This window comes from Herpailurus yagouaroundi, unplaced genomic scaffold (assembly GCF_014898765.1).
Source record: "Herpailurus yagouaroundi ecotype Mexico unplaced genomic scaffold, PumYag 141, whole genome shotgun sequence".
Taxonomy (NCBI): Eukaryota; Metazoa; Chordata; class Mammalia; order Carnivora; family Felidae; genus Herpailurus; species Herpailurus yagouaroundi.
In genome coordinates, this window is record NW_024412396.1 from 39,460,620 (window position 1) to 39,474,233 (window position 13,614).

A 13,614-nucleotide genomic window follows, 5' to 3' on the forward strand; every position below is an offset into this window, starting at 1 on the left:
CCCCGGTAACCGGTTTCTTATACTCTGCATAACACCGTCAAGGTTCTTCCATGTTGTAAGATGGGTCAGAACATCTTTCTTTTTTAGGGCCGAATAATATTCCACTATATCAATACATCACATTCTGTTTATCCATTCATCTGTGATGACTAGTTTTAAGCAGAGGAGTGATAAGCTACTGACCATTAAAGTGGCACAATGTGTCATATAATTTGTTCTAACGAGAAAGAAATTATTTCCACTAGTGAAAGGGACTTAATTACATGTAGAAGTCTAAAGCCAGTGCCAAGCCAACAGATTCCTGAATGAAGAGCATTAAACTTGCGTGGCTGTTGTCACTTGGAGGGCTTTTGGAGACACAGATTTCAGACCTACCTGCGGAGTTTAATGCGGTAGGTTTGGGGTTGCGTCCGACTGAGAATTTGTATTTCTAGCACTTGCAGCCCAGGTGACGCTGATGCTGCTGGTCCAAGGGCCACACTTTGAGCACCAATGTTCTGCGGTACCATGAGCCTCATCAAAGCTGGCATTTCACTTTAATATGCCCACAAGATTAAAATAAAATGTTTTCCTAGAATATGTGATGTATTTGATCCACTGAAATCTGTTTTCATTACTATTGAATATGGTGGATGTGCTTTGATGTATTCTTTTAAATAGTATTTATCATGTTTTTGTCCTTTTGTGATAGGTGTGAGTCTGTCAGTGTGACAGATTTTAAGTCAAGCTGGAGAAATGGGATGGCTTTTTTGGCTGTCATTCATGCCTTGCGACCAGACCTAATTGACATGAAGACAGTGAAGCATAGATCCAACAAAGACAATCTGAAAGAGGCCTTTGGAATTGCTGAACGGGAATTTAAAATCCCCAAGTTGCTAGAACCAGAAGGTAAAGAAGCTTCTTTCTTTTTAAGACGCTGTCCAGTGTGAAGTTGGCTGGGAAATGTAAACAGGACCTCTACATAAATAAACATAACGGTATCATCGCCCCGGAGGGTTTAATAACTTAAACTCTTTATTAAATTTCATGACACTAAGAATTCCTACCAATTCATTAACTTCAGTAATTGCCAGGATGACAAGACAGCTGAAAGCAAGCAATGCTATTATTGGAACTAATTTGAGTCTTTGTCTTAGTTTTCTTTCATTGTGTTCTACGTTGTGTTCCCTTGATTCTGTTATTCTGTTCTAAAAGCTCCCTGGTAAGACCGTTCTTTGGGTTAACGTATTTCTCCTCTCCACTCTTTCCCCCTAGGTAAAGCTGAACTTCTTTGAGGACAGAAACTCTTGTTTGTTTGTTTGTTTCGCCCTCTGTGGCTGGCTAGGCTTTGCCGTGATTATGCTCGACACATTGTGTGGTATGGTTAACGACCACAGCAAAATCCTAAATACGGGTTTTGTTCAAAGAGATGATTATGTTAGCTTCACAAAATTAAGATTAAGATGATTTAATTCTTTGGAAAAGCACTTTGCTGTGGGTTGTATTGTTTCTTAATGTACCAACGCTTATTAAAAATCCCAGTAAGCTCATAAAAGGGGTGTGTAGGATTCGCGAAGATTTCAATGCACTGACAAATTAAGTACACATTCTAGTCTCAGCTGTACAACCAGGGGTGTGTAGGTAATGTGTGACTGGGTCTCCAGAGCAATGCGTGTGTGTGCCTGAGCGTGTGTGGATACGTACACACGTCTATCACAAATATTACTAATATAAGGCACACGTAGCACACAGTTTACAAATGATAAGAAAATATGTGATACATTTATTATGATCCATATAGCCCCAGATGTTTTTGTTGATTTTCACCAAACGCTTGTATCCACCTGCAGCCAACTTATGGTTGCGGTCGCTGGACACGTGGAGTCCTGACATGAATGTTGGCAAATAATTGTCTTTACGTTCGTGAGTAAGTACGACAATAGAGATGTTTGTTGGAACTTGACTAGTTCTTCAACATGTGAATGACTTTTTTTGCTGAACCTAATATTGGGAGAATATTTCCTCGTTTTTTTGTGCAATTTCACAGCTCTAGATAGGACATGCTTTTTTTTTTTTTTTTTTTTTTGTCTTTCAGAGTTTACTTATTGTGAGAGAGGGAGAGAGAGCAAGCAAGCGGGGTAGAGGCAGAGAGAAAGGGAGAGAGGGAGAGAATCCGAAGCAAGTTCCACACTGTCAGTGCAGAGCCCGACTTGGGGCTCTATCTCACGAACGGTGAGATCATGACCTGAGCCCAGATCAAGAGTCCGATGCTTAACCGACTGAGCCACCCAGGTGCCCCTAGACAGGACGTACTTTTAAGCTTAACGTGCGTTATTAACATTTTCTCCATCCCTTTCTTTGTAATCAATATACAAGAAATCAAGCCCTCATTTGCTGATTTTTGTGGTTGTGTGTGGTTTGAACATTGCCACCACGGCCGATTCCGGTGTGAAGTCACTGAACACGGAGTAGGGAAAAAAAAAAAAACACTAACGCACCATTATGTAGTTTTCTTTTTCTTTCTTTTTTTTTTTTAATGTAGTTTTCTATCTTACAGGTGCAACAGAGGTAAGTAACCTCAAGAGCACCGGTAATAGTAAAATGTGGTAAAATAGTTGGGAAGTGGTGAGTTTTGAGTGTTTATTACATTTGTTTTAATATGTTTTATTTGATTGTTCATGTATATAATTTAATTTTTTTTAATTAAAAAAAAAATCACCTGGCTGAGGTAGTGTTTGCCAGGTTGCTTCCCCGTGAAGTGATTTTTTTTTTTTGTTTCCCTCTTCCTGTGTTGTACTCTTTGGGAAGTCGTTATGCGTAGCCGACACTTAGGAGGGGGAGGGGCAGAGAGAACGAGAGAGAGGGAGACACAGAATCTGAAGCAGGCTCCGGGCTCTGAGCCGTCAGCACAGAACCTGATGTGGGGCTCGAACCCACCAGCCGTGAGATCACGACCTGAGCTGAAGGTGGACACTTAACCGACTGAGCCCCCCAGGCGCCCCTCCAACCATTTATATCAGTATGGGCTTATGGACATTTCATTTTCTACTTTGGGTTGTAACCTAATACTGTTTTGTGTATTTAACTGCTCAAATTAAAAAACATTTTTTTAACTCAAAGATTCAGCCATTAGGAGCTCTTTTAGCTAGCTCCTTTGCCCCTTTGACATACTGCCCTCCATGTGGCGTTTCCTTGTTTGCTTTTGAGCACATCCCTATTTCCTGGCGCTGCAAGATGCTCCAGGCTCATCTTGGATGTTTCCTACCCCAGTGGGATCAACCATCTCCCCAGGGAGTACCGGTTTCTTTCACTGGAGAATGGGATTAGAAGCTAAGATCTGGGCACTAGCTATGTGGGGTCTTAGCCTTCTTGGACCTCAGTTGAATTAGGTGGCATTTCTAAGTTAAGAGTTAGCCTAATGGTTTCATGTTTTTGTGTATTAGGTTTGTCATTGCTCTGGTTTATGTTGCTTGTTGATAATTCTTGTTAACTCTCCCTTCCTTATTTGTTCTCACCTCCCTTTTCTTTCTTTCTTCCTTTTCTCCCATTCTTTGTCTTTTCTCTTTCCTTTTTGGCTTTTCACTATCTTTTTTTCTTTTCTTTGTGTTTCCTCATGTTTTGTTTTATCCCCTTGTCTGATTACTATTTGTTTTTTTAATACTCCTTTCATGTTGTGATTCTCTAAATATCAGTGTAAAATATTTTTTCTCTTTTAGTATGTAAAAGTAATTCAGCAAATAATGTGACAGTATAAAAAAGCCAAATTTCCACTGTATAAATGGTTGCCCATAATTCACTTTAAATAGCTTAAACAATAGCTCAAAATGTGAAATACGTCATTATTTCTGCAAACTAAATGCTGTTGTCATACTTGAATAAGAGAATTATCTTTTGACAATTTTATTAAAACATTTAATCACTGTGCATGACTTCATACACAATAAAGCTTTTATTTATTTTTAATTTTTTCATGCAATAAAGTTTTTGAAAAGAAACATCTAGTTAAGCCAGTATAATTATTTTATGTATCTCTTGATGTACTTTTACTTTTTTTTACTTACACTTTTTTTCAGTAAAAGAATAACTCTGCTCTTAGGGATCCTTCCTTTATTGAAACTCCACTCCTAACTTTTTATAGATACCTTTTATATGTCTACTGTGTTGAATCTTTTAATTTGGATATAGATTAGATTCATGTTTTCTGTCAGCCTACTTAGAATAGTCATTGGGTCTAGTAAACACATTTGCTGAAGCATGCATAGTGTATTATATTTCTTTGTTGTTTGTTTTTCTCCTAACAGTAAGCTCCTTGAGGGGCAGATAATGTCCTCAGGCATCTAGCATTTACTCAAGTGTCTTGCATCCACTTGTTGAATGAATAAGGGCAAGAATGAGCCTTACATATCTTGCTTGTGACCTGCATTTCTTGACTCTCTATAAATATTTGATGAGTTTATTTTAACTGAATTAATAATCACAAAAGGAGCGCCTGGGTGGCTCAGTCGGTTAAGCGTCCAACTTCAGCTCAAGTCATGATCTCACGTTTTGTGGGTTCGAGCCCTGTGTTGGGCTCTGTGCTGACAGCTCAGAGCCTGGAGCCTGCTTTGGATTCTGTGTCTTCCTCTTTCTCTGCCCTCCCCCACTCTTGCTCTCTCTCTCTCTCTCAAAAATAAATAAACATTAAAAAAATTAAAAATAAATAAACACAAATGATTTCCTTTTCAATATCTTCGTAGTTGTTTTGGCAACATATCAAAAGATAGCCCAAAATTATGTGTTCATTTTGTCTGTAACATATTGTGCTCCCTTTGGATTTTGTGATCTAATTTGTTTTATGTCTGGAGAAGGTCTGCGCTTATGGAATTTATAATGTTTTTACTTTGTTTAAATTCAGCATTTTCCAATGTTTTTTCACCATGGACTCTGTTAATGCAGTACAAAGACTGGCCCACAGAAGGCTCTGAGTAATTACATTTGTTCCACAAATGAACAAATAAAATCTTGTGGATGTCTTGAATAAGTCTTCCATAGAACCTATGCTTTTGGAAATGCTCTCCTGCGCACTTCCTGAGACTGGTGTGACAGGAATGGGTTCTAGTTGCTGTACATTCCTACACTCTACACTCCTGGAGGAGTTTCCATACCGTGTCTCTGAAAAGCTGTATTTTCTCTGTTCCACTCTCCCGCTCTACTTACGCTCTTCTGCCTACAACAGGCGTAGTGGAAATTGAGGCTGTGCATTTACTACTGCCAGGGTTCAACTCAGCTCTGACTCTGGATCTAAGCTCTTAGCCAATGCACAGCCTTGGAGCAAGGGCGACTGACCACAGAGATTTGCACGGCCGGTTACCTGCTTTGGTTTATTCCAAGGCTATCTCATGGCATGGCCTGTTCTTGGGTAGTAATTGTAGGAAATCACATCTATAGCTAATTGATCCTGTGCCACATCTTGCAGATGTGGACGTTGTTAATCCTGATGAAAAGTCAATCATGACTTATGTGGCACAATTTCTGCGGTATTCGAAGGATGCATCTGGGACTGGAGCTGAAGCTCAGGTATGTCCTCATAAGTATGTCTCAGGCTCATTTTTGTTGTGTCTACCAATGGCTTCATTCTAAAAATTGAGGTATAATTTGCACCTAGAGCTGAAATGTGCAGTTCTATGAATTTTGACAAATGCATACACGCAGGTAACCCATATAACAATCATGATGTAACACGTTTCTCTTACCCAGAATGTTCCAGTGTTCCTCTTTCCTGTCTGTACTCCACACCCCAGGCAACCAGTGTTCCAGTTTCTTTCACTGTAGATTTGTTTCACCTGTTTTTTTTTTTCATTTTTAAGTTAAAAGTGGTAATTTATTAAACTTTGCTGACTTATCAAAAATAACTTTTACATAGACGCCGTATAGGACAAATTACGTTTAGCACTGGAACTTGAAAAGTTCTAGAGCTACCTCATTTTTGTCTATTTTGATTTTCACAGCTTCTTAAAGATTTAATCCACATATCATAAAATAAACCATTTAAAGTTTACAATTCAGGGTTGCCTGGGTGGCTCATTCAGGTAAGCATCTGACTTCCGCCCAGGTCATGATCTCACAGCTCATGAGTTCGAGCCCCGCGTCGAGCCTGGAGCCTGCTTCAGATTCTGTGTCTCCTTCTCTCTGCCTCTCCCCTTCTCGTGCTCTGTCTGTATCTCTCTATCTCTCTCAAAAATAAGTAAACATTACAAAAAAATTAAAGTTTACAATTCAGTGGTTTTTGGCATATTTACTTGTGCAACTATCACCACAATCTAATTTTAGCTACATATACCTGGGATCATATTATTTATTTATTTGTTTGTTTATGTTTATTTATTTTGAGAGAGAGCAAGAGATTGTGGGAGGGGCAGAGAGAGAGGGGGAGAGAGAGAATCCCAAACAGGCTCCGTGCCGTTAGCACAGAACCCAACATGGGACTCGAACTCATGAACTGTGAGATCAAGGCCTGAGCCAAGATCCAGAGTCAGATGCTTAACTGACTGAGCCACCCAGGCACCCCTGGGATCATATAATTTATAAAAATGGAAGCAGTGTGTTCTACTCTTGATCTTTGTTTGTTGAGGTACTCTTGAATCACTATCAGTTTGCCATTTGATTATTCAGTTTTTTCCTTTGACTTTCAGTCAGGTACACGAAATATTGTGGGTGGAAATTTCATAAAAATCACTGAGCAGAAATGAAAATAAACAATTATTCTCTGCTGCTTTGAAGATAAATGAGTGCTGTGAATTTAGTAAACTTTTTGAATATTATTATTCTTAATTTTTTAAATGTTTATTTATTTTTGAGAGAGAGAGAGAGAGAGAGACAGAAACAGAGTGTGAGCAGGTGAGGGGCAGAGAGAGAAGGAGACACAGAATCAGAACTAGGTTCCCAGCTCTGAGCTGTCAGCGTAGAGCCCGATGCAGGGCTCTAACTCACGAACCGTGAGATCACGACCCGAGCGAAGTCAGATGCTTAACCGACTGAGCCACCCAGGTGCCCCCGAATATTATTTTAATATTTACTTAGACTGCTTCCTCAGACATGTTTACAAGCGGTCATATTATCACATTGTATGTGACAAACTTGGGCCTAGGTTTTTCCAACCGTTATGTTTGAGGCGCTGTGCTAGATTGTTGCTGACTCTGGAACAGAGACTCAAGCTGAGACTGAGGCCTACAGTTCAGTTCACTTATTCCTGACCTGCTGAGGAGCTACTCTTTTCTAAGTAATTTTCTTATTAAAAAATAAAATGAAAAATTAAACTGTCCATGAAATCAGATGCAAAAATATATAGAAAACACTCCTACTTAATAGAGAAAAAGTAAATGAAGTTTAAAGGAAATGAAAATAAGATGTAATGTCTTTTGCTTTATTCTCTGGCAGTGAAATTAACTTTCGAATGTAAGCAAGCAAGAATCTAGGAAAAAAGAATTGTTACTCACATCCTTATGATAGAAACAAAACCTTTAGTAGTTATCTTTAGGGTCTTTAAAATGCTTAAGATATTAAAAAAAATTTTTTTAATGTTTATATTTGAGAGAGAGAGAGCGAGACAAAGCATGAGTCGGGGAGGGGGAGAGGGAGAGAGGGAGACACAGAATCCGAAGCACGCTGCAGGCTCTGAACTGTCGGCACAGAGCCCGACATGGGGCTCAAACCCATGAACTGTGAGATCATGACCTGAGCCGACGTCTGATGCTCAAATCGACTGAGCCACCCAGGTGCCCCTGCCTAAGATATTTTTGATGCCCGTGTATTTGGGTGTCAGCATCTCTTTAGTAACCCTATTTAGATGTATCGGAAAGCAGTATTCTGAAATGCTTACTATGGGTAAGTAGTTTAGAATAATGTTCTTCAGAATTGCGGAATAATGGGAGTGGCTAAGCCAAAAAAAAAAAAAATCAAGGGCTGGCATGCCCTGTTTCTTTAGCACATTATGTTGAGGTGCTAGTTTCAATCCATTTTAAAATTCAAGGTGTTAGGTGAAAAAGCATACTTCCTCTTCGGCACAAGGAGTCATTGGTGTGTAATGCTTGCGTTATTTCACTGACATTTGAAGTTGCTAATTTTATTGTTAAAAAGAAAAATCTCCAAGTCTATTTAGGATAGAGTGTTAAATATGTGTGTGAATTATAGGGAAAGGTGAAAGATGCTGTGGTCTGGTTGACTCTACAAGAGAAAAAACTACAGAAAGTGCTAAAGGATTCAGAAAATGAGACCTGCTCTAAAAAGTATGATGTAAGTATGACTTTAAACAGCAGTTTGTTTGCAGCTTACTCTTAGGGAGGAGTAGGATGTTTTTGGGGAAAAAAAAGTCTTGCAGAGTTAATTACATAAATGCTAAACTAACTTCAAGTTTTAGCATCACGTTCTAGGACAGCGCTTCTCAAGTTTTAATGTGCACGTGAACTCCCTGGGGAATCTTGTTAAAATGCGGATTTTTTTTTTTTTAAGTTTATTTATTTACTTTGAGAGAGAGAGGGAGAACATGAGCGGGGGAGGGGCAGAGAGATAGAGGGAGAGAATCCCAAGCAGCCTGTGCGCTGTTAGCACAGAGCCCAACGCGGGGCTCAATCTCACGAATCTTGAGATTGTGACCTGAACCGAGAAGAAGGTGCTTAACTGACTGAGCCACCCAGGTGCCCCTAAGATGCAGATTCTAATTCAGTAGACCTGGGGAGGGGCCTGAGATTCTGCATTTCCAGCAAGCTTCCAGGTGTTGCTAATACTTGGTCCTTAAGGTACCTTGAATAGTAAGATTTTATAGCAGGGCGTGGCAAACTGGTCTGTGGGCCCCACCAATTTGGTAAATCAGGTACTCCTGGAACACAGCCATGCCCATGAAGGTATGGTCTGTGGCTGCCTTTGCACTGCAACGCCAGAGTCAAATAGTTGCAATAGAGACTGTATGGCCCTCAAGCCTAGGCATTTCCTCTCTTGCCTCTTACAGTAAAAGTTTTCCAGTCCCCAGTCTAGAGCAGAACTAGGTTATATGGAATGAGAAAAAAAAGATCAGGAAGTAAAAAATGAAGCCAACCCCAAGTTATAACCCCCAAGTGTAGGGCCTCAACCGAGGCGCCCTTTGAGGAAGAACGACAACTATGACTGTCACCACACTTGAATATCTGCAGTGTACCAGGCACCTTGCTGACGAGCATTTTACACATCACAGCATCTTGCTGAACGTGGTGGTGCCATTCCACGACACCTGAGGTTACACAGCTACTGCCAGGGAGAGGCGGGTTCGCGTGAAGTCTAGCCTCGAAGACCCAGCTCTCTATTTCGTGGGGTTCCTCCTGGGTGACCAGGAGAACCTGTACCATCTTGAAGGAGCCTAACAGGAGCCGAGATGAGGATTTTTCAGCCCTGTTCCTTAGAACCCACGGTCCCTGCAGCTCTGCTCCCCATCGGACGGATTTCCACTGGGAATAGAGCAGGGCTACGGTCACGTGCTTGCTCCGCACTTAGCACTTGCAGGCTGAGCGGGCGAGTTGGATGAATCCAGCCTGTCCCACGCCAACGTTCAGCGGATTGTGTGGCTTACTGGCAACAGCATCCTTTTTGGTTTAGAGGCAGCAGGGAAGAAAGGGATGGGATGTTCTCGTCTTCCTTCCATCTGGACCGTACAGGTCCAGGTTTTTGTGCTGCTTCCATCTTTGGCCTGATACGTTTTTTATTGACAAGAGGCCCAGCGTCCCCGGAAGTGCTTTACTCTCACCTACCTCTTTGATTTAGTAAGGCACCACAGATTCCACTTTCTTGAATAAAAGGCCTTAGGGAGTTATTAGGGGTGAGAAAGAATTACAGTAATTATCCCTTGGTTTGCTCATAAAACTTAATCTTTCCCCAAATTCTATTTATTTATTTACTTTTTAAGGTAAGCTCTGTGTCCACCATGGGGCTTGAACGCATGACCCCAAGATCAAGAGTCACTTGCTCTATCGACTGAGCCAGCTGGGCACCCCAGCTCCTAAATCTTCAGCCGAAATGAAATGAAATAAAATAAAATAAGATAAAATCTGCCAATTATTATGAATAAGGGCTGAAATAATATTTATGGAATTGGTGACTCTTAAACACGAACTTCACACTAATACGAGCCCAGAAAAGCTTAACTTATTAAATTTTCGAGGGACAACATATTTTCTCAAGTCTGTAAAAAACAACTTGGGAAGCAACGGCTCGAGCACAGTTAATCATAGACACGTTTGTCCGTGATGACCGCTGCTGGATAGTTCTCACTTCCGCTCATGCTTATTTTGTTGTGAACACATATCCAGGGAGGACAGAGAAACTCCCATTTTCCGTGTGGCGTCGTGATTTGTCCTCTAGAGCTGGGTGACCTTGCCGCTCCATTCCCTTAGAAATCCAACAGTGCTGACGAGACACAAGCTGTGACCTGTGTTACCATGAGGGCACTCAAGTGATCAGGGTGCACTGAAGAAAGGTACCAGATCAGTGTAGAGGACCCTGAATCCAGGGAATCGTACCTCCCTTTAAGTAGAAATTTAAACATAACCTGCAGCGATAGACGTTAAAATAGCGGATTACCTTATATTAACTGACTTAAAATTTCTGTCTTTAAAATATTCTTCTGATGGTAGAGCCTGCTGTCCTTTTTGGAGTCCTTCAATGAAGGAAAAGAGCCCTTTTTGGACATCCTGCCAATAGAAAGGAACTTGGATGAGCTGAATGAAGATCAGTTACAGTTGAGAGAAGTCTGGGATGGCCTCAACTACCAGGTTACCGTGTTATGTTGATTAGAACATTTTCGTGGGGCAGCTTTGTTTGTTGGATGATTAGACTTCCATGGGGAATGCTGTAAAAGAGTAGATGCTTCATCAGAAACTTGGGAGAGTATTCTTTTATTTTCTCCAGGGTCTCGCGTGGGTAGTGATTGATCTTTAAATAGGAATTTAGAGCATTCTGCTTGGAAAAGCTGCTTGTCCAAAGTTTTTATATTTGCTATCAATGATTGCCTTGCCAGAGTAGATTATCCATATTCTGACTGACCAGCCTCACCTTTTCCGTGGACCAGTGTCCTGTGTAGCCATCAGTAGGTTCTCGGAGGGGGTTAGGGATGAGCCTAGAGAGAATGTGTGAAGATGCATGTGTATGTGTGTCTGAATATATCTGTATGATTTCAATTGTTTTCGGTTTATTAAGATTTGTGTTATGACCCGAGACATAGAGCATGTTGGTGTAATACCATTTGCACTTAAAATGAACATGTATTCTGTAGTTATTTGACACAGCATTCTATAGATATCAGTTAAGATAAGGTGGTTGATCGTGTCAGATTATCTATGTCTTTAAAAAAGAGTTTTTTTGGGGTGCCTGGGTGGCTCGGTTAAGCGTCCGACTTCGGCTCAGGTCACGATCTCACGGTCCGTGAGTTCGAGCCCCGTGTCCGGCTCTGGGCTGATGGCTCAGAGCCTGGAGCCTGCTTCCGATTCTGTGTCTCCCTCTCTCTGTGCCCCTCCCCCGTTCATGTTCTGTCTCTCTCTGTCTCAAAAATAAACGTTAAAAAAAAAAAGAAAAAAAAAGTTTTTTTTAATGTTTGTTTTTGAGCGAGAGAGACAGAGCACGAGCAGGGGAGAGGCAGAGAGGGAGACCCAGAATCTGAAACAGCTCCAGGCTCTGAGCTGTCAGCCCAGAGCCTGATGTGGGGCTTGAACCCACAAACCGCGAGATCATGACCTGAGCTGAAGTCAGATGCTCAGCTGACTGAGCCACCCAGGCGCCCTGGATTATGTTGATATTTTTAGAATTTCATTTTATCTATTGACCTTTTTTTAAACATTTAACTGATTAATTTTTAAATGTTTATTTGTTGTAGAGAGAGAGCACGTGGGGGAGGGGCAGAGAGAGGGGGTCAGAAGATTCAAAGCGGGCTCTGCACTGATAGCAGTGAGCCTGATGTGGGGCTTGAACTCATGAACTGCCAGATCATGACTTGAACCAAAGTTCTATGCTCACCTGACTGAGCCACCCAGGTGCCCCAATAGGCTTTTTGGCTCTATTGCTTTCTATCAGGTTTTTAGTCAGCCTACAATATACATTGACATTTTTTTATAGTCTGGGGCTCCTGGGTGGCTCAGTCAGTTAAGTGTCCAACTCTTGATTTCGGCTGAGGTCGTGATCTCACGGTTTATGGGTTTAAGCCCTGTGTCGGGCTCTGCGCTGACAGTACAGACCCTGCTTGGGATTCTCTCTCTCTCTCTCTCTCTCTCTTTCTCTCTCTCTCTCTCTCTCTCTCTGCCCCTCCCCTGCTCATTCAAACTGTCTCTCTCTCTCTCTCTCAAAATAAATATATAAACTTAAAACAACTTTTTTTGCAGTCTACTTACACAACTTCTAAGTTATCGTACAACTTCTTATGTAGAAATCTTGCAGTTAAATTGATTCATTTATTTGTCATTCTTTGTGCTATAGTTGCTTTACATATAAATATATTTATGCCACAAACAAATGTTTTAAAGTCCCCAAGACCATGTTACCAATTTTTGCTAAAAACAATCATATGTTTTAAAGAAATTAACAGAAAAAAATGTCTTTTATAATTATCTAGATATTTACCATTTCCAATGTTCTTCATTCTTTCCTGGAGAGATTTGAGTTTCCATCCGAATTTATTTGCCTCAGCCTGAAACACTTTTTTAAATTTACAATGCAGGTCTGTGGGTGGTAAATTCTGTTAGTTTTCTTTGATTTCTAAATGTCTTTATTTTGCCTTCATTCTTTTTTTAAACGTATTTATTGAGGTATAATTTACATACCATACCCTTCACGCATTTTAAGTGGATAATTAAGTGATTTCTGGTGGATTTACAGGGTTGCAACAGAGATTTTTATGGTCTGCCAGTCAAAAATTCTCTCTGGCCCTGGAAAAGTTTGTTGATCCCTGTTGGCCCCTGCTCTCTCGGCTGTCAACAGCGCCAGCCTGTTTTCAGAATACATTTTTCACATCCTTTATGAAGGGTGGTAAATAGGTCCAGTAACTTAAAAGAGCCACCATCTCCAAGTACCTAATTTGGGACAACTAGCGCAGCTCCGGAAACCTTCCCATCAAGTGGCCCGGCTCATTGTGTCCCCTGCTCGTGTTCTCATCGCGACTTTGAAACTGACCCTTGAGAAGGACAGGAGCTCCTGGTTACACGACCTCAACAAAACACGAGAGGAAGAAGATCTTGTCTGTAGAGTTCACAGTGTTCCAGGCCACAAACACCTGGCCTAATTTTATTGAACGTGATTGGGAAAAAGTACCCAACATAATGAGAAAAACCATTAAAAAAAAAAAAAACACCACTATTTTGCAAGAGTTCAGTGCCACAAATTGATAGTAGCTTGAAAATCCATTCTTTAGTTATAATACAGCTCCTTGTCTTGGTGTGGCAAATGAGACATATTAATTTTACAGCCTTCAGGTACAGAAAAGTCAATACCATCTAGACAATTTCTGGTTCAGTTGTTTGAGCACACAGTTACCTCAAGGCATCACAGTAAATGGTTTCATTTTAAGCCAGCTATGCAAAATAGCAATATTATTGTTTTTTTTTTAATTAAAAAATTTTTGGGGGGGCGCCTGGGTGGCGCAGTCGG

The 13,614-nt window shown here is 40.8% G+C and overlaps 1 protein-coding gene across 9 annotated transcripts in view; it reads left to right on the plus strand.

Annotated features, from left to right (window-relative positions):
• Positions 1-13,614, plus strand: part of SYNE2 (spectrin repeat containing nuclear envelope protein 2) — a 342,419-nt gene that overhangs the window by 94,717 nt on the left and 234,088 nt on the right. For all 9 annotated transcript variants that reach the window (XM_040477361.1, XM_040477354.1, XM_040477357.1 and 6 more), the window contains exons 8-11: positions 692-888; positions 5,435-5,535; positions 8,149-8,250; positions 10,617-10,754. In XM_040477361.1, coding sequence (XP_040333295.1) covers positions 692-888; positions 5,435-5,535; positions 8,149-8,250; positions 10,617-10,754 — 538 coding nt within the window. The remainder of the gene's footprint in view (positions 1-691; positions 889-5,434; positions 5,536-8,148; positions 8,251-10,616; positions 10,755-13,614) is intronic.